Source organism: Chelonia mydas, chromosome 10, assembly GCF_015237465.2.
Source record: "Chelonia mydas isolate rCheMyd1 chromosome 10, rCheMyd1.pri.v2, whole genome shotgun sequence".
Lineage (NCBI taxonomy): Eukaryota > Metazoa > Chordata > Testudines > Cheloniidae > Chelonia > Chelonia mydas.
Genome location: NC_051250.2, coordinates 50,959,187 through 50,977,441, shown reverse-complemented (window position 1 = coordinate 50,977,441; position 18,255 = coordinate 50,959,187). Strand labels below are relative to the sequence as shown.

The 18,255-nt window shown below is 40.6% G+C and overlaps 1 protein-coding gene across 4 annotated transcripts in view; it reads right to left on the bottom strand.

The window, feature by feature from the left end:
• Positions 1–2,932: 2,932 nt before the first annotated feature.
• CA12 (carbonic anhydrase 12) overlaps positions 2,933–18,255 on the bottom strand; it is a 48,406-nt gene continuing 33,083 nt past the window's right edge. For all 4 annotated transcript variants that reach the window (XM_037910530.2, XM_043524729.1, XM_043524728.1 and 1 more), the window contains 2 exons: positions 9,864–9,948; positions 2,933–8,166 (listed from right to left, as the gene is read on the bottom strand). In XM_037910530.2, the coding sequence (XP_037766458.1) occupies positions 8,082–8,166; positions 9,864–9,948 (170 nt within the window). In that variant the 3' untranslated portion in view covers positions 2,933–8,081. The remainder of the gene's footprint in view (positions 8,167–9,863; positions 9,949–18,255) is intronic.

The window sequence follows — 18,255 nt, the reverse complement described above, 5'->3', positions numbered from 1 at the left end:
TAATTTAATTACTTAGACTCAGTTGTCAGCAGATATTTTTTCAGATCCACCCAAAACAATACAGCAGTGCTAATGCTTACATGATTTCATTAGCGTTCGAGACGCCAGAGAATATTTTAAACACTAGGTGGTTGCTAGTGGAGATTCTGGAATATTAGCCTATCTTACCAAGTGGTTGAAGTCATGTTTGTAGCTAAACTGTAATAATTAATTAGCAGCAGTCTCAGGGGCCTTGTTTAGTAGCTCCTCATTCTAAATTCCCTAGCCATAGTCCTGTCTGGCTAGCGCTAGTGGGCTCACCCCATCATATGCTCAAATACTTAATTGCCATCTCTGTTATGCTTTCAGGTAGAAAATTGTACTTTGGCTGCACAACCTGGTTTCTTGGTCCATTTTAGGATTTTACCAGTGATTGTGGTGACTCAGCAAGGGTGAAGGAGGTGGTTAGCAGTGCTCCTCCCTCTATGCATCCAGATGCCTGAGGAGGAAACATAGGCATCTAGGAAACTATCACCCTGAAAACTTAGGCGCCAAGTTTAGGTGACTACAGAGTTTGGCTGGAATTTTGTGGATTGCAGTGGAGCCAAACCAGGATTTAGGTGCCTAAATCCCAGATTTAGGCACGTAAGTTTAAGGGATGTTTAAGGGATGGTTTAAGTTTAAGGGATGGAGGTTGGCTTGAGACAGATGGGAGTATGGGAAGGAAAGCTGTGAGGCAGGGTGTGAGCTTGGTGGACCACACAAGTTGTTTTGCTTAGGCTTTGGAAAACTTGGGGCCAAGGCTATAATTAAGCAGCACTGTCATCTTCTATCAAGGGCCATACATACTTCCATAATTCAGGGAAGTGAAGGAGGCACTGGAATTTGAATTGTTTTGTGTTTTTGTTTTTAAATGTCAGCTGTATAAAGTGAGTTGGAGAACTAAGAAACTTTTTCAAACAGTTTATAATTCATCCAGGATCAACTGCATGTAGATGACCTTCAATAGAATTTCTCAACCTGTGTTTGCACTAGAAATCATCCAGATTCTGTTTGTGTGGTTAATGAAGTTAATATTTGAAAATGAATGAATTAGTAGAAGTACCTACACCAGTAATGGACTTAATTTGGTACATTGTGTGGTTATTTGCTGCAGCACATCATATCACGTATTTAAATGTCACTTCCCTTATTTTGCTAGTATCAACATTTATGTAAGTAAGAAAACATTTATTTGTATAAATTAGTACAAATTCTGAGACTGATCAAGATTCCAAAGAGCTAAATAGGATTTAAATGTTTTATAAAAGGAGCTGGGGAGTGGGGGTTGAAGGGGAGTGATCTAAATGATATTTTCAACTTGTGTGGGCATCAAAGGATAAGTCTGTTGGCTAGAACTTGATTAGCTACATGGCCTTCTTTGGAACTGTGTGCTCAAGAAAAGGAATTATAAAGTGTAAACAGGAGGAAATCTGTCTTCCACATACTAAATCAGTGTATTCACTGTAATTTAAGTAACATGCATGGGATGCCGCTGTAGAGCTGTAGAGCTCAAGAATAAACAGTTATGGATTCCCTCTTTATCATCGTGATAGTGGATGAATGCACTTAATGTCTCCAGATGATATTGCCATGATAGAGTGTCTACATCACTTACTCACTATCTAATTCAGAAGCCATGTGCGAGAAGAAGTGCTATGGAGTAAGTTTCCTCCTGCTCCATTTTATACTTAAAATTACCGTCCACTGTCTGCTCATTCTTAAAAGGAAAAGTTTTATTCATAATTTTAATATTCATATGCATATCACCAAATATTTAATTACATGCAATACACGTGTTAATCTGGTTGTATATTGGCCACTATCCTTAAGGTTTCCCTTCTATTTTAACCCTTACATTTGCTCCTTTTTAAATGTCAGATAAAATGCAGCAGCTCTCTGGTTTTAGATTTCTATCATAGTGCTGCATGAGAGAATTGATCATTATAACTAGGGTGACCAGATGTCCCATTTTTAAAGGGACCGTCCCGTGTTTAGGCCCTCCTGCACGTGTCTCGACTTTTTTTTTAAAAATGGGCAAACTGACCCGTATTTTCTGTCTTCCCCGCCATGCCCCAGTACTGGCGGGTCCTGCTTCTAGCCGATCCCTGCTTGCCAGCTGCCTGCCCACCAGCGGCGGGAGGAGGAGGGATACAGTGGCTGCCAATGGGGGTGGGTGTGCAAGACTGGTTGTGGGGCGAAGATGCAGCGCATGGGGCCAGCCACTCCCCCTGCTGGTCTGGCAGTGCAGCCCATGCTGCATGCCTGCTCTTGGCCAGCAGGGCCCCAACCCTGTCCCATTTCCAGCTGGTACTGGCTGCGCACTGTGAGCTGTGGTGGCTGGTGAGTGTGGGCAGGCGCCAGGTAGTGGCCAGTTACATGTCGCCTGTGCTGCCCACCCATCGGCCCTTTATGTGTTCCCCCTCTCTATCCTCTCCCTGCAGCCCCGCTGCTCCTCCATATCCCTCCCCGGTGGGGCGTGTCCCACTCCCAGCTCTGTGCAGAGAACCAGCCCCTGGGCGGCACGCTCAGCTCACCAGCAGCCTGGCCGGCATGCTCCTTCCTTTCCCTACTGCCTCTGGCTGCAAAAAGAAAAGGAGTACTTGTGGCACCTTAGAGACTAACCAACTTATTTGAGCATAAGCTTTCGTAAGCTACAGCTCACTTCATCGGATGCATACTGTGGAATACTGTATGGAATGCTTTCCACAGTATGCATCCGATGAAGTGAGCTGTAGCTCACGAAAGCTTATGCTCAAATAAATTGGTTAGTCTCTAGGGTGCCACAAGTACTCCTTTTCTTTTTCCGTATACAGACTAACACGGCTGTTACTCTGAAACCTGCCTCTAGCTGGGCCAGCATCCCGGGAAAGCCCAAGACCCTCTAGCCCAGGGCACTGGCCAGGAGGAGCCAAGTCCTGCATGTGCCAAAGCATCACACAGTGCTGGCACAGGGAAGCCTCCCCACCCCACAGCTAAGCTCTGGAGTGGTGAGGGCAGGGAAGCAATTTCCAGCCTGTTCATGCCCCGAATCTTCAGGTTCCACAGCAGCCCTAGGGCAGGGGCTTAGCACCTTCTTCACCTGCCTCCATGGGTCCTGCCTCAGGGAGTGCGGGGCTGCTCCGTCTCCTAGGCACCCTCCCCTGCTGAGTCACCTCTCTGGCTGGGTTCACTGAAGTCCCTGCTGTCAGGTTCCCTGGGCCCTGGTGCACAATGAATATCCAACTACGCAGGATTTCTTTTTAACGGGTTAGTCAACTTGATGTTAATTTGAATGTTTGTACTGCATAGTTCTGATTGTTTGCCGTTGAACTCGCTTGAATATGAGTAATTTTACCAGGTGTCCCATATTCAGCATAGGGAAATATGGTCACCCTAATCATATCATCTTATGAAATGCCCATGGACCAAATATTTACTTGTCTGGATTTGTTCCACACTCCTTTCATCCAGTTTTCCCGATGGTCTGTTAAACAGTTGCTTGCGGCATCAGTTGCACTGGATTCAGTTTTAATGTTTGGTGATCATCATCTAGGATGCCAATGACTTGGTCACCGCTCAGTACAATTTAGGATTTTATTGTTAAAGTGAATTAGAAGCGTCTCTTCTCAGAGGTTGGATACAAAATCTTTTGTCTATCAGTTAACCTTTGTGGAATATAAGCCTCGATGTTGTAAAAGTGTTTTAGGCTCTCTCCATACTGCAAAATTAACCGAATTTATGCAACATGTTCTTTTCACACATTTTTTTGTTGACATCCTACTTACTTGAGAATATATTTGGATTGGTTTTAGGGCCAGTAGCTCTAGTGTCTATGCACACTTTATATTGCCCTAAAATTTCTAATAAGTAATTTTTTTCTTCATACATTATCCATCGACTATATGCTTTCCTCATTTACAGTTTGGCTTTTCCCTTGTATTTTATCCATCTTCTAAATTTCTATTATGCAGTCAATTCATCTGAACTGAAAACTTTGGGTTTAATCTTCATCACCAATTGCTTTGTAAGTGAAAATATTGGACAAATAAACATTTAGAGAAATAAATATTCATTTTAGTATTTAAAATCCTAAGCGCATATATATAGCTACTGAGGGAAACCTGTTTTTTATTTTTTAAAAACAACAGCTTCAGGAGGTGATTCATAGTAATTATTTTGCCTTTTATATTTGCTGATTTGTTAGAAGCCTGTAAATATTTTGACTCCAGAGAAATTAGATGATTAAACTTAATTGGAAAATGATGTGGTATGGGTGAATGTTTATTGCTGAGCTGAGCCCTTTGGCATTAATTGGAGCTGAAGCTTTAGATGTAGTAACTCAAATGAGCTTCAGTCAGCTAATTACTTGTTTTGACTCTCTAAGGCCATGTCTATATGTACAGCGCTGCAGCGACGCAGCTGTACCAATACAGCGGTGCCACTGCAGCGCATCTGGTGAAGACATTCTGTGCCCACGGGGGAGAGCTCTCCCATTGGCATAAAAACCCCACTTCCATGAATGGCAGAAGCTATGTCGGCAGGAGAAGCTCTCCTGCCAACGTAGCAGTGTGTACATGAGCGTCAATGCCAGCGTTTATTTACACCCTGAGCAATATAAATTATGCCAACATAAGCTGTAGTGTAGACATAGTCTAAGTCAGTGATACAGAGGCTTCAGTGGTTCACAAGCCAAATTAGTGATCAACATTACCCAGAAGAGCCACAGTAGTGTGAATTCATTGTTTCATTTACTATAGTACTAGTCATTTTTAAACAGTATGGTGGGGAAATATTTATTGTGTGTGTATATAATATATATTCTCACAGCAAATAAGTTAATAACTTAGTGCAAGTTGATAATTTAATTGGTTAATAGCATAGTAAAAGTATCCTGATTGGTTGTTAATTAAATCACACAGTGTTTTAATATCATGTGCAGCAGAGACTCATTAATGAGCCACCTGTGGCTCGTGAGCCGCAGTCTGAGTATCACTGGTCTAAGTAGTTACTCCTGGGGGAATTCTGTGCCTGGCAGGGGGCACAGAATTCATACCTTCTGCAGATTTCTTGGCTCCCTTGCAGAAAAATGGGGGAGCAAAGAAATCTGTGGGAAACACATGCCCTTTTGCGGCAGCCCGGGCACATCTGCTGGGAGCAGGCAACAGCAGAGAGCAGATCACCTGAGGGGGGGTGGGAGAGGCTAGGCATGCATGGGTCCATGGAGAGACATTAAGGGGGTGAGGCTGAGCGCCTGCCTATTTGTGAATGAGTGAGAGAGAGAGATTCACTCTGTCCCTCTTCTCACTGTTGCTGCATCCTGGGCTTGAGGCGTAGGGCTGTGTGAAGCAGGCTCTGTCCCTGAGGCAGAGCAGAAATGTAACAACTAAGCAGGCAAGCTGCTAATGTTCGTTAATTGTTCCCATTCTTAGTCAGTTAAAGCTCCTTTACCTTGCCAGAGTGGTGTAAAGGAGCCTTACTGTAAATGACAGTAATATAATCCTCAACTAGGAAGGCCTATGTGCTTTCTCACTATTTTTCCTGTGCCAAAGAGGCACAATGGGGTTAGATTACAGCTCAGGATCTATTTTACTTATCCATTTAAAAAAAAATCCAGGACAATGATTAGCAAAATTATATGACTTTCTTGTGTGAAAGTCTGAGCAATTTAAAGCAATATTCTACTTTACAGAACACCAAACACCAAAATTAAAAGTAATGAAATTTAAATGCATCTGAAGAAGTGGTTTTTTTACCCACAAAAGCTTATGTCCAAATAAATCTGTTAGTCTTTAAGGTGCCACCGGACTCCTTGCAATTTAAATGAAAATCCAGGATTATAACTGGAATGCGGGGTCTTGGTTACCAAGTACAGTATTTGTAACTTAACTTTCATGTAAAAACAACAAGGAGTCCTGGTGGCACTTTAGAGACTAACAAATTTATCTGGGCATAAGCTTTCGTGGGCTAAAACCCACTTCATCAGATGCATGGAGTGGAAAATATAGTAGCAGGTTTATATACACAGTCCATGAAAAGATGGGAGTTGCCTTACCAAGTGGGGGGGTCAGTACTAACGAGACAATTCAATTAACAGTAGAATACCAAGGGAGGAAAAATCACTTTTAAAGTGGTAATGAGGGTGGCCCATTTCAAACAGTTGACAAGAAGGTGTGAGTAACAGTAGGGGGAAATTACAAAAACTAATTTCCCCATACCAATTAATAGGGAAAAGGGGAAGGATGATGATGATACCAGTCAGACTATTAACTGCATAACTTATATCAGTGTGCTCAATTTGAAAGTTCAAACATATCATATTCTTCGTAATTATGGCATTACTAACTGTCCTCCTTCCCAGTGCTAATTCTTCAGTTCTATATGCCAACAGTAGTGTACGCTAGAGCTACTCAGAAGGGAAATGGGTCCAAGCTCCAAAGTTCAGATCGGAACTTCCCCAGTGTTCATTGGTGTTCAGATCTGGGATTGTGTTTCAGACCCATCTCCACTATGACTGAGTTCCTGTCTGGCAAGTCATGCAGGAGCATTTCAAATTGCTGAGATGTTACCCTAGTGTTACACCTAAAGTTTCAGCAATACAGGTTCCAGAGGGATTCCCTATATATGGAGATTGAGATTAGCTTGATTTTGTTCCCACTGAAGTCAATGATAAATCTCCCATTGTCTTCAATGGAAGCAGAGTTAGTCCATGTTGAACACTTTTGAAGATGGATAATGGAAATAATGCTGGAGCCAGTGAAAACTTTGTGTACTCATTTTATGAGATCTGAGATGATAATTCTAATTAAATTCATTTTCTCTTCTAATAATTAAATTGCTAAATTCAGACAACTAATTCATCAAAGCCATCTACTATGCAATCTAATAATACATGCTGAGTGTTAGTCAATACTCATTTCATACAATCAAAGTAATCAGCTTCATGATTATAATGGAGAGCAGACTGATTAAAAGTAGTAATTGCATTATCCCCCCACTATTCAGGCATACATTTTAAATAAAATTAGCACAATAAAATGTGAGGAAGGGTTTAGATTATATCTATGGAAATCACACAAGGGGAGTATCATTTTCATCACCCTTTAGCAATTGACACACATAACAGGTGATGAGTCTTATATAGCACCTAGCTTAGGAGTCTTTAACTCAAGTAGTAGAGAGACATATGTATCTAGCACTGGAGGTTCTAGGTTCAAACACCACTGACTGCCCAAGAGGCTCTCGTTATAGCTATGCTAGCCTCTTCCCCCTAATATTTCCCACTGTTGCAGCTCCACCAATGGCTGTGCTAGCACAGAAGACTGTCCACTGCAATTAGCAACTATCATCTCAACCATGTGGTTAAAATGCCACTGGCTGATCTACACTAGCAGGTCTAGGAGACACAGTGCTAGCACTGGCACCTGGTCTACGCTAAAGCTCCCACTGTTGGAGAAGCACCTAGTTTGATTTTTTTTAGCAGGGAAGTGGATATAGGCACTCCCATACAGTAGTGATAACCGATTAATGAATATCTTTAGACTTCAATGTTTTGTGGGAAATGTGGCATGAATAGCCCATAAAGCTCAAGTTTATGATTAATAAATTAAAAAGGCCCAACATGCAGCCAACATGAATTTCTCAAGGTCCCTTCCCGCCCTGCATTTCTAAGGTTCTATGAACATAGTATAGTGAGATATTTGGCCCTCAAGTCTAGCCAGAATACTGGCTGATTACATCTCTCCAAGCTCTTGTGCAAATAGACAAGCATTTGATTAGATTGCTTGCTCCAGGTAATTTAGGACAAACTTTAACAGGTGTGAAGTTTTTGGTCCTTTCTTCAGGTCCGTGACATTTTGTAATATTTGACACAAAAACAAAAAAGTTCTCAGTGACTGCTTTTCATGCTTGGGAGAAAACTGGTTTGGTTCAGGTGGGCAAGGACTACCACAGAGTGTTTTGGCTGCTTTGTTTTAAAGGTGCAGCCAACGCTTATAACTGGCTGGAGACAAGAAACATGTTGCCCAAGGCAAACTTCTCTCGATGCCATGAATGAAAAGAGAGTTCTGTGGCAGAGTAGGAATTCATACTTTAGAGGTGTTGTCATCCTCTTTGTCAATGGCTGGCTTGTAGATGACTCTTCTGTTGTCTTCTTGTTCCTTTTTGCAACTATAACAAAATAATTATATTAGCAAAGTGAAATTGTAAAAGCATCCATGACTATTTAAAACACGTTATTTTTCAGGGTATGGGGTAATTCTTTCAGTACTAGTGCACTTTGCACCACTCACTGGGGCCAGTACTTAAAAATATGTAGGGATAACAGTTTATGCATTGTACAAAGCTAGTGTTCATTACAAGGAAAAACTTTGAGTTGGCAAAGGGGAAATAGTTCTCTCCTCCAGAACTAACGCAGACTGATTGCTATAAAAACCAAGTGCTCTCAATATATATCATATAGGACTCCGTCCCTTAATTGACATAACCCTTCCTGTGGTAGGGATTTATTCTAAAACTCCACTCTCTTCTAGTCTGACTTCCTTTCCAACTGCATATGCACAGCAGCAGATTCAGAGAGCAGCTAAAAGCAGGTAAATTTTAAGCAACAGAAATAGGATCAGGGAAAGAACAAATAGAGGGAGGTGAGCGATGGCAAATGCTGGGAGAGAGCACATCATCTAGCCAGCTGTCCACCCCAGCTAAGGTAGGAGCTCATTCCCTAGCCTCTACTCCCTGGAGCTATCCAGGACCGAAAGCATTTCAGTCCACTCTCCATAGATGCATGCTACAAGACTTTTCCTCATTTCTGAACTCCTTATCTTTGGGGGTGTCATAAATATAAAGGGAAGGGTAAACACCTTTAAATCCCTCCTGGCCAGAGGAAAAACCCTTTCACCTGTAAAGGGTTAAGAAGCTAGGATAACATTGCTGGCACCTGACCAAAATGACCAATGAGGAGAAAAGATACTTTCAAAGCTGGCGGGGGGAGAAGCAAAGGTTCTCTCTGTCTGTGTGATGCTTTTGCCGGGAACAGAAAAGGAATGGAGTCTTAGAACTTAGTAAGTAATCTAGCTAGATATGCGTTAGATTCTGTTTTGTTTAAATGGCTGATAAAATAAGCTCTGCTGAATGGAATGTATATTCCTGTTTTTGTGTCTTTTTGTAACTTAAGGTTTTGCCTAGAGGGATTCTCTGTCTTGAATTTGATTACCCTGTAAGGTATTTACAATCCTGATTTTACAGAGGTGATTCTTTTACTTTTTCTTTAATTAAATTTCTCTTTTAAGAACCTGATTGCTTTTTCATTGTTCTTAAGATCCAAGGGTTTGGGTCTGTGTTCACCTATGCAAATTGGTGAGGATTTTTATCAAGCCTTCCCCAGGAAAGGGGGTGTAGGGTTTGGGAGGATTTTGGGGGGAGAGATGTTTCCAAGCAGGCTCTTTCCCTGTTATATATTTGTTAGACGCTTGGTGGTGGCAGCAATAAAGTCCAAGGGCAAAAGGTAAAATAGTTTGTACCTTGGGGAAGTTTTAACCTAAGCTGGTAAAAATAAGCTTAGGGGGTTTTTCATGCAGGTCCCCACATCAGTACCCTAGAGTTCAGAGTGGGGAAGGAACCTTGACAGGGGGTTTAATGTGAGCATCGCTGAGGTATTTTGGCAAAAAACTGAGCACCTCTATAGGGGTTAGGGTAGAGGGACAGGTACATTGGGACAAAAGTCATCTCCGGTACACCAGCTTGAGTTCATATTTATTCTCTGTTTTCTATGAAATGGGTTTCGTCTGCTTAGGTCCACTAGTCATAGAGGAGAATCAACATATTTACCGTGTTTAAACAAACAAAGGTGGGACAGCAAAATCTCTTACCTCTTCTTCCTAAGCAGCCAAAAGGCTACTGCAAGCATGATGATAACTCCAAGAACACTGGCTAACACAACTGAAAGTACAACACCTAGGAAAAGGAGAAAAATGCACAGGTTTGTTTTCTTTATTTATTTATTTCATGTACAAAGTTACTTAAGGAAGTAAAGTGGCAAACTTATTCCTTTACTAGGTAGACTTCTCAAAAGATGCAAACCTGAAGACCCCATCGTGAAATCGGATCCACACAGGCATATGTCTATATTCACCCAGAGCCCCAAGGAGCACTCAATTGGCACAGGAGTCATGGAGCAGCTTACAGGATCGGGGTTCTTTATGCCTGCTGTCAGTTAACATCTCTGTTCAGTACAGGCAAAATTCAAGAATCAGACCCAAATGAGAGAGAATGCCAAATGAATTCCTGCTCTCTTTCCATGACCAAAGAACACAGCTGAATGTAGTCCTTGCTGCAGGTGGTGTGTTTTGTAATTGAGAATATTATTTTCAGGTGTTGCCACAAAGGTTAAAGGAGGTGGAGGATTAAATCATGATATTAATACAACATTTTAAAAATATCATTAGTTCATGTCTGTAAGCACTTCGGAGATGATGTGTTGGATATCCCTCTCAAGCTTGAGATTCTGCAGATTTGATACTTGTAAATAATTGGGGTGAGTTTAATCATCATCAACAAAGGGCCAAACACTGACTTGACATGCATTTCTGCACTCCATGAAAACAGCACAATAATCCCACCTTGCATCCCTTATGCTCAACAAGAGATGGCTGTCTCTATTCTTGCCTCTCTGGAAGTCAGAAAGGCTTCTCTGTAGGCCTGCTGCTATTGGAGTCATGGATGTGCACAAAAAGGTTTTGTTCTACTGTGGCTGCCTGATAAAAACACATCCCTATGCACTTCCCCACCATCTCCTCCACCTTCGAAAATGAAGTTTGTTCCTGCTCTTGGCACAAGTGGTTGTAAAAGGCTCTGCATCATGCTGCTCTCAACTGGCATAAAGATTCATATGTTAACAGTGCTCTTGTAGGGTTGTTGGTTTTTTGGGGGGAGGGAGTTTTGTACCTGTTAGGAAACACTTAAAACCACAACAGGTGGAATATGCCTAAAAGTTGTTTGGGAGGTTTTGCTGCTGATAATGGTCCTTTTTTTAGTGTTAGAAATCTTTGCTTTGGTTCATTGACCTAGTAACCTCAGAGACCGTTCCTGGTGTGAGATCAGCAGGATGTACTGTGGAGTACATATTCGGAATGTCTTTAAAGGAAATGTTGCTTACAAACAGGAGCTAAATTATTTGGTTGTTTGGATGGACTGGGAGACAGGAAACCTAAACTCTATTCCTGGCTTTGACACTGACTCTGTGTGATTTCTGGGCAAGTCACTTCATGTTCCCTGTTAGATGGTGGTAACAATGCTTACACCATTTTGTAACGCACTTGGAGATTATGGGTAAAAAATATATTATTTGATTTGTTTTAGGTTAGTTAAATCATGCATTATAATTCAATATAATTTAGTGTTAACCATAGGGCAGGACTTACAGCAAAAAGGTACACTAGATATTGAAAGGTCACTTTAAGACAGAAATGGAAAATGGCATAGAAAGAGAAGCTCAATCAATCTGAATCACAAAGATCACTGTTGTGTATATATGCTGTTAGCAATCCAACAACATACCCGTGCTCAGTCCACCAGGTACTGAATCTTGACAAAATGAAGGGGGCAGGGAGGGAAAAAGTGAAAGGTTAATCACTAAGGTTACACTGGAAATGAGTATTAAAGAAATGTAGATCAGGTATTTTCCTCATAACTTTTTGTTTCTTGGTAAAATGGTGCTGGTTGGCTACTAGTCTTGTAGACATTTTTAATGTGTGACTTTTAAGACAGACCCTGCAGATTGCCTGTCACTTAAAGCACTGCTATCTGAGAAATTTTATAGTTAGTATTGCAATTGCTGCTTCCTAGACACCTTAAAATCTTTGCACATTGTTTGGCCAGAACAGAGGTTTGGAGTGGATCACAGACAGACATACTGGAGCACACCAGTTATTCATTGTCTGACAGTGACTAATTCTGGAAACTTCAAGAAAAAGGCATAAACTCCTACTATATACAATTGTATGCTACCTCTAATCATCTGATCTTCTGAAGCATGAGACAGTAGGAAGTGCATTGGTCTGACTTCGAGTTCCTTTGTCCTATTATAGCACAGCATCGGAAGTAAGTAAGGAGGCAGAATGGCTTATGATGGCAAGAATTACCTGTATTCAGCATAACATCAAAGAAATCTGACCTGTCACAGGAAGTTGAAACCTGAGCTAATCTCTCCCAACCCTCAAGTAAGAGGAGAGGGAATGCGGAGGATTAAGACTCAATATTCCCTCAATTGGTGGCTGGCAGAGTTGCATCTCATGTCTCAGTTTCCTGTATAGTAATGAGCCAGGTCCTCGAAAGACACCCACACACACACCCCAAAAGAGAGGGAAGTTAGGATTCCTAACGCTGAAGTAAAGGAAACATCAAAGTTTTTCCTTCTCTTTGCCTCTTTATTATATAAAAATACAATAAAATGCACAAATTACTTCTCTTTAACAGTTTAGTAATTTTTTAAAAGGCACGTTTGCCCTGCAGGGCACAGATTAAAACTCTAGAACAATTACTTTGTTGCCGAATAGTGAGGGGTGGCAATATGTGCAAAACTTGGACAGTTACTTCCTGACATTTGAGTAAAACAGCTTGTGTCTAGTAGACCTCTGTTTGCAGGCATTTGACTTGTTTTCTTCATTGTATTATATATACAGCTAGCACTGGCTTAGATCTATCTGTGAGAGGTTGGTTTTAGTATTATGATGGTCTGGTAAACTCACTGGTCACTATTTGTCTATTTTGGGTAAGGCGGGCTTTGTAATACTGGAGCATTTGTAATCATAATTGCAGTGTATTGGGATATTGCTCTTCTGTAACATTAGCCTGTGAAAGTGCTAATGGTGACATGGTCAAGGGAATAGTATAAAATCCTCATTCTACCCCAAACTCAAAGGCAGCAGCGAAATTGAGTGTCGTTGGATAGACTGTTGCACTATATGTTCCAACATAGATAGGCTTACATGTCTTGTTTAATTTCCACCTACTTAATTGAGGCTTGAACTAAAAATTTGATACATTGGTGAACCTCAGCAAATGTGGGATAAGGTTGTTTATATGACTAGGAAGCTGGGCCTTTATTCTTCCCCAGCAACTTCCCTCTCTGCCCGTAACAAGCCTCTTTAGGAAGGGATTGCTACATGACAGGAAGGGCTTAGAATAAGGCCTTTAAGCACCGATTTACCAATTTATTCAGTCCACCCGTGCCAGTAAAGGTTTCCCTTACAGCATATCTGCTAGAGTTTATTCCAGTTTTAAATATATCAATACTGGACTTCCATCTCTTCCATTAGACTGGATTAGTCTTCCAAGGGATCTAAGAGCAAGTATTCTCATGGCAGTGTTTGTATGTTTGATTTAAATCTATAGCACATAGGCATGAAGCATATCTCTTTGAACAGTTCTGTATCTGTCAGGCACATTAAATCAGGCAGATGAGAGAGACTGACTACCACTTTGCTGTCCTAAGGAATCTGAAGTAGGAGCCTCTGTGACTGGATTGAAGATCCCTGTGTTCTTCAGTTGACAAAGGGAAAAATGGGGCTTTGCTTTACTGTGGCTATATACCGTAGTGACTCCATGGCTTTAATCAAAGGAGACCATGTATACAGGAGGACAGAATAATATTTAATCAGATATGGAGACAGAGTCTAAGAAATAGGAAAAGTAGTTGAAAAAGGCCTCTGGAATTTAGTTTTAATGCAGCAGAAAGATCCTGCTTTTCCTGAACAGGATACTTGCTGCAGCTACTGAAAAAAATAAGGAACGATTGTGTACTTTCAGTAGTGGAAGGGATAGTTTGATCACAGCTTTTATATAGCATGCAATGAAAAAAGTCAAGGTGCAGAACTGCCAAAAAATTTAGAGATAACCAGTGTTTCTTGTCTGTGAATTGCACATAGTCACTGAAGTAATTTATTCCCAGTGCAGTCAGGGCTTTGCTTACATAAAATAAGAAAGTATTTCCAATTTATCAGAGGGGTAGCTGTGTTAGTCTGTATTCACAAAAACAACGAGGAGTCCAGTGGCACCTTAAAGACTAACAGATTTATGTGGGCATAAGCTTTCGTGAGTAAAACACCCACTTCTTCAGATGCATGCTGTGAAAATTACAGATACAGGCATCAATATATATTAGCACATGAAGAGAAGGGAGTTACCTTACAAGTGGAGAACCAATGTTGAAGGCCAGTTTAGTCAGGGTGGATGTAGTCCACTCCCAAAAAATTGATATTGACACCTCCTCATTGATTTTTGGGCCTTTTTCTTATATAGGGTCCTATTACCCCCCACCCCCATCCCGATTTTTCACATTTGCTGTCTGGTCACCCTACCCACTGTTGTAATTGGAGATAATGCAAGGTCTATAGTGCAATGATCTCTTGATACAATAACCTGCATTTAAAAATTAACTAAAAAAACCTGTGAAAAATGCACTTTGCACACCTGGGAGTTAAAAATCTTAGGTGAAATCCTGGCCCCATTGAAGTCAATGGCAAAGTTCCCACTGACTTCATGGAACCAGAATTTCACCCCATATATTTAAAACATCATGACAGTGAGTTAGGAAATTGTCTGAATCTTAAAGAGACACCATCAAGACTAGTGAAGCCTAGTAAGTTTATAAACATGAGTTAAAAGTTTTGCACATGCCCTGGCAGCTCCCTACCTATTTGTGGTTTTACAATCTCAATTTCCTATTTAAAAACAAAAAAGTAGTTCTCTCCCTCTCGTCTGTGTGAAAGAACAACAAACTGGGGGGGAAACTATAGAGGACGAAAGAATGAAACTGACTGTACAAATGCATGACGTAAAACTAAAATATTTTCCCCTTTCAGTCATAGCAATAGTATGTGTTACTTGTAAGAATTGGCAAAGCATTTTCAAACAACCGTGAATTTTTGGTTTTTACACTGACAGCGTCCTTCTAAGAAACACAGTGCTCAGTTTGCAAGGCCTCCAGCAGAACAAACTGTGGCTGGTATGAAGCTCCAAAGCAGAAGCTTAGAGTAGGAGCACAGTCCTACTCTCAATTCTGCAGAGCAGAGATGGATTCCAGTACTCTGCTCCCCTTACATGGGTAGAATCCCCTGATGGAAGCAATGAGAATTTTGACTAGGAGAAAAAAGCAGGAGCAGGATTCTACCTATAGTTGCTAATTAGTTGCTTTTCTTTGAGCCAGAGCAAATCAAATTTAATTTGAGAAGGGTTTACTTGGATGAATAAAAAAATATGCAGAAGGTAACAAAAATATAGGTACATAAGCAGGGATGGTACAGTAAGTCAGATAATTAATACAGGATAGCTATAGAATGTTCCAGTTCTCAGGACTGCAGCTTCAAAAAATTTCCTGTGCCTGGAAGCAGTTTTTGATGTAGCCTCAGTGAATCACACCTCTGCTTTCCTGGTGGAGGTGTGAGTGAATGTTGCTCAGCTGTTTGTTTCACAGTAAAAATGGACCTGAGCTAAAACCCTTCATTTTCGGGGTGCTAGAAATTTGAATCCTGATCTGACTCTAGCAAGTACTTCCCTATCTTTATAGTTGGACAAACCGAAACCTGGGATCCCCTAGACCCCTAGAACTTTGGAGTCCTTGAAATTGCAGCTTGGGTACTTCTGACTGCAACACATGTGATGGGCTGTGGAGTAAATGCTCAAACAAAATAGTGAGGTTGATGAAGATTGGTTCACTAATGTCAATATTCATACTGCCAACTAAATGCTGAAGTTATTTTGCCCATATGTTAACATTTTGCATGTGATGTAGACTCAAGTTTCATACCTGATTTTTCCCATTATGAACAAAATGTGATACACAAATTATGGTTCAAACCTTAGTGTATTTACAAATATTTTGACCTATTGCAAAAAAACAAAATACAGAAGAGAAAAGTCACCCCATTCCCCCTATTGTCTCAAAATAGCCGGAGACCCTAATGTTTTTATCTATGAAGAGGATTATGAACCTCACCTTTCAGAAAAATTAGCCATCTTAGCTTTTTGTGAATTCCAGCTATTAGAAACATTTAGGGCCAGATTCTCAGCTGGTGTAAATCAGCATAGCTCTACTGACTTAAATCGGAAACTGCCCCTTATTGGTTTGGGGAACAGTCAGGCCAATTTGGATTTAAGTGTTTTTACAATGTAAATCTAAGTCTAATGCCCAGTGAAATAAGGGCATTATAGAAAAGGCCTAATGTTTCAGGTACACTAAATATGTTTCCAGTTGTCTGAAGCCTTAAAATTCCATCTGTTATGTAGAAGAGTATGTCCCTTACAGCAACTCTCTGTTATTCGATAGAACTCACGCAGTGGGGTGGAATTTGAAAGCTTCAAGACTATAAAATGGACACCATTTCTAAAGCTAGGCACTTAAAACTGGGTGGACTTCAGACTCATTCTTTATAGTCAAAATCACAGAACTGTCCTTACAGTAATTTAAGTTTATTTGTGTATGGGCTTTTTTTTTTTTTTTTTTTTACTTGCACTTGGGTTTTAGATTGGGATTTAAGTTTGTAGTGTTTGAGATATTTTATCCCTTCTGTTAATAAAGATGGGAAAAAGCAGAAGCCAGGTTTTTTTTAGTTGTTAACTACTAACTGAGTTAGATTCAAGAGTCTTGAAAGTTTTATTTGTAGAAGTGCAGTCATCGAGCATTTTATTTTGACAGGGCAGGTGTGTTATCTAACAGTTCGAAGAAGGCTGGGAGCCAGTATTCCTGGGTTCTGTCCCACTCTGGAACTGACTTCCTGTAAAACTTTGACCGGTTTCAGAGTAGCAGCCGTGTTAGTCTGTATTCGCAAAAAGAAAAGGAGTACTTGTGGCACCTTAGAGACTAACAAATTTATTTGAGCATAAGCTGAAGTGAGCTGTAGCTCACAAAAGCTTATGCTTAAATAAATTTGTTAGTCTCTGAGGTGCCACAAGTACTCCTTTTCTTTTTGTAAAACTTTGAGAAAGTCTTCCTATTTCTCAATTTCCCCATCTGTAAGTTGGAGATAATGAATATGCTGCCAGGGGGCTGTGAAATGCCTTGAGAACTTGGGGTAAAAGGTGCTAATTAAATGCAAAGTGTTATACTGACCTCTTTCATCAAGTGTAAAACTCCTTCATTTACTCATACTTTAACCAAAAATGTAGGGAGGTGAGGCATCTGTTCTTAAACTACTGTCCCTCCTCAAGTGCTGCAAGTGAAAATAGTTGACTTTTATATGCACAGAAATGAGGCCTGAGTGAACCCGAGGTACATTAAATCCATGATTCAGTTTAAAGGCACTTTTGAAAGTTCCCTGAATTGCCGTTAGTGCCAAAACGCCAGTCTGACCTTTTCAAATGCATCTGCTCCATAAGGGCTTTCCCTGAGAGGCAACTATTTCGTAGTTCCCAGCAAGCATGGTTAATTAATTAGAAATCAGGAGACACAGTAGTGTAAGTAGCAAAGTAGCCTTTGACATTGAAGCATTGGAGAAGACAAGGTGTGGGAATTTAATGTATTCGTGGAAAATATCACAAAACTGGGAAGACATGCTTTGCTATTTAACTGTAATACATCCAGCCTGCTCTGTATTGTAGATTTTCCCCCCTCCAATATAAGTAGAAAGGAATGTCTAGTTAAATGAATATTAGAACTGATCAGAAAAAATGTGCTTAAAGAGCAAGGAAATTGATATGTCTATTTATTTAAAATATTACTGTCTAGGCTGTATGTACTAGTTCAGAATAAGGCATTTACAAATTTAATAGAAGTCTTTGTGGTTGTGTTTTACTACCGTATAGTGTGTATTAAAGGGATAAAGATGTTGCTCACAGAGGTTTTGTATGTACATCTTACTAGAAGTGGGTGCAAGCCACAACACTGAAATCTGGAGCCTCACCTGGATTTCACACACCCCAAAGTTTAGAGCTTTGCTTCAGCCCATTGTAGAGGTTAGGGCCAGTGATCAAATTTTCATGGATATCTGGGTTTGGATTCTAAACCCTTCCAAAACTCCATGGTTTTTGGAGCCAGAGTTTTGATGCAGCCCATTAGAGGAAGGGGCTAGATATGATCAGATATGGAGCCAAACTCCCCCCAAATTGGGGGGAGTTTTTAATCTGGGATTTGTTTGGGCCCATCTCTAAATTTCATATGTCTGTTTTGTAGTTGTATGTTTATCTGAGGGCTTGTCTACATGGGGGAAATTGACCAGAATAGTTATTGCGGACTAATTATTCTTGAATAAAGTGATTTATTCCAGA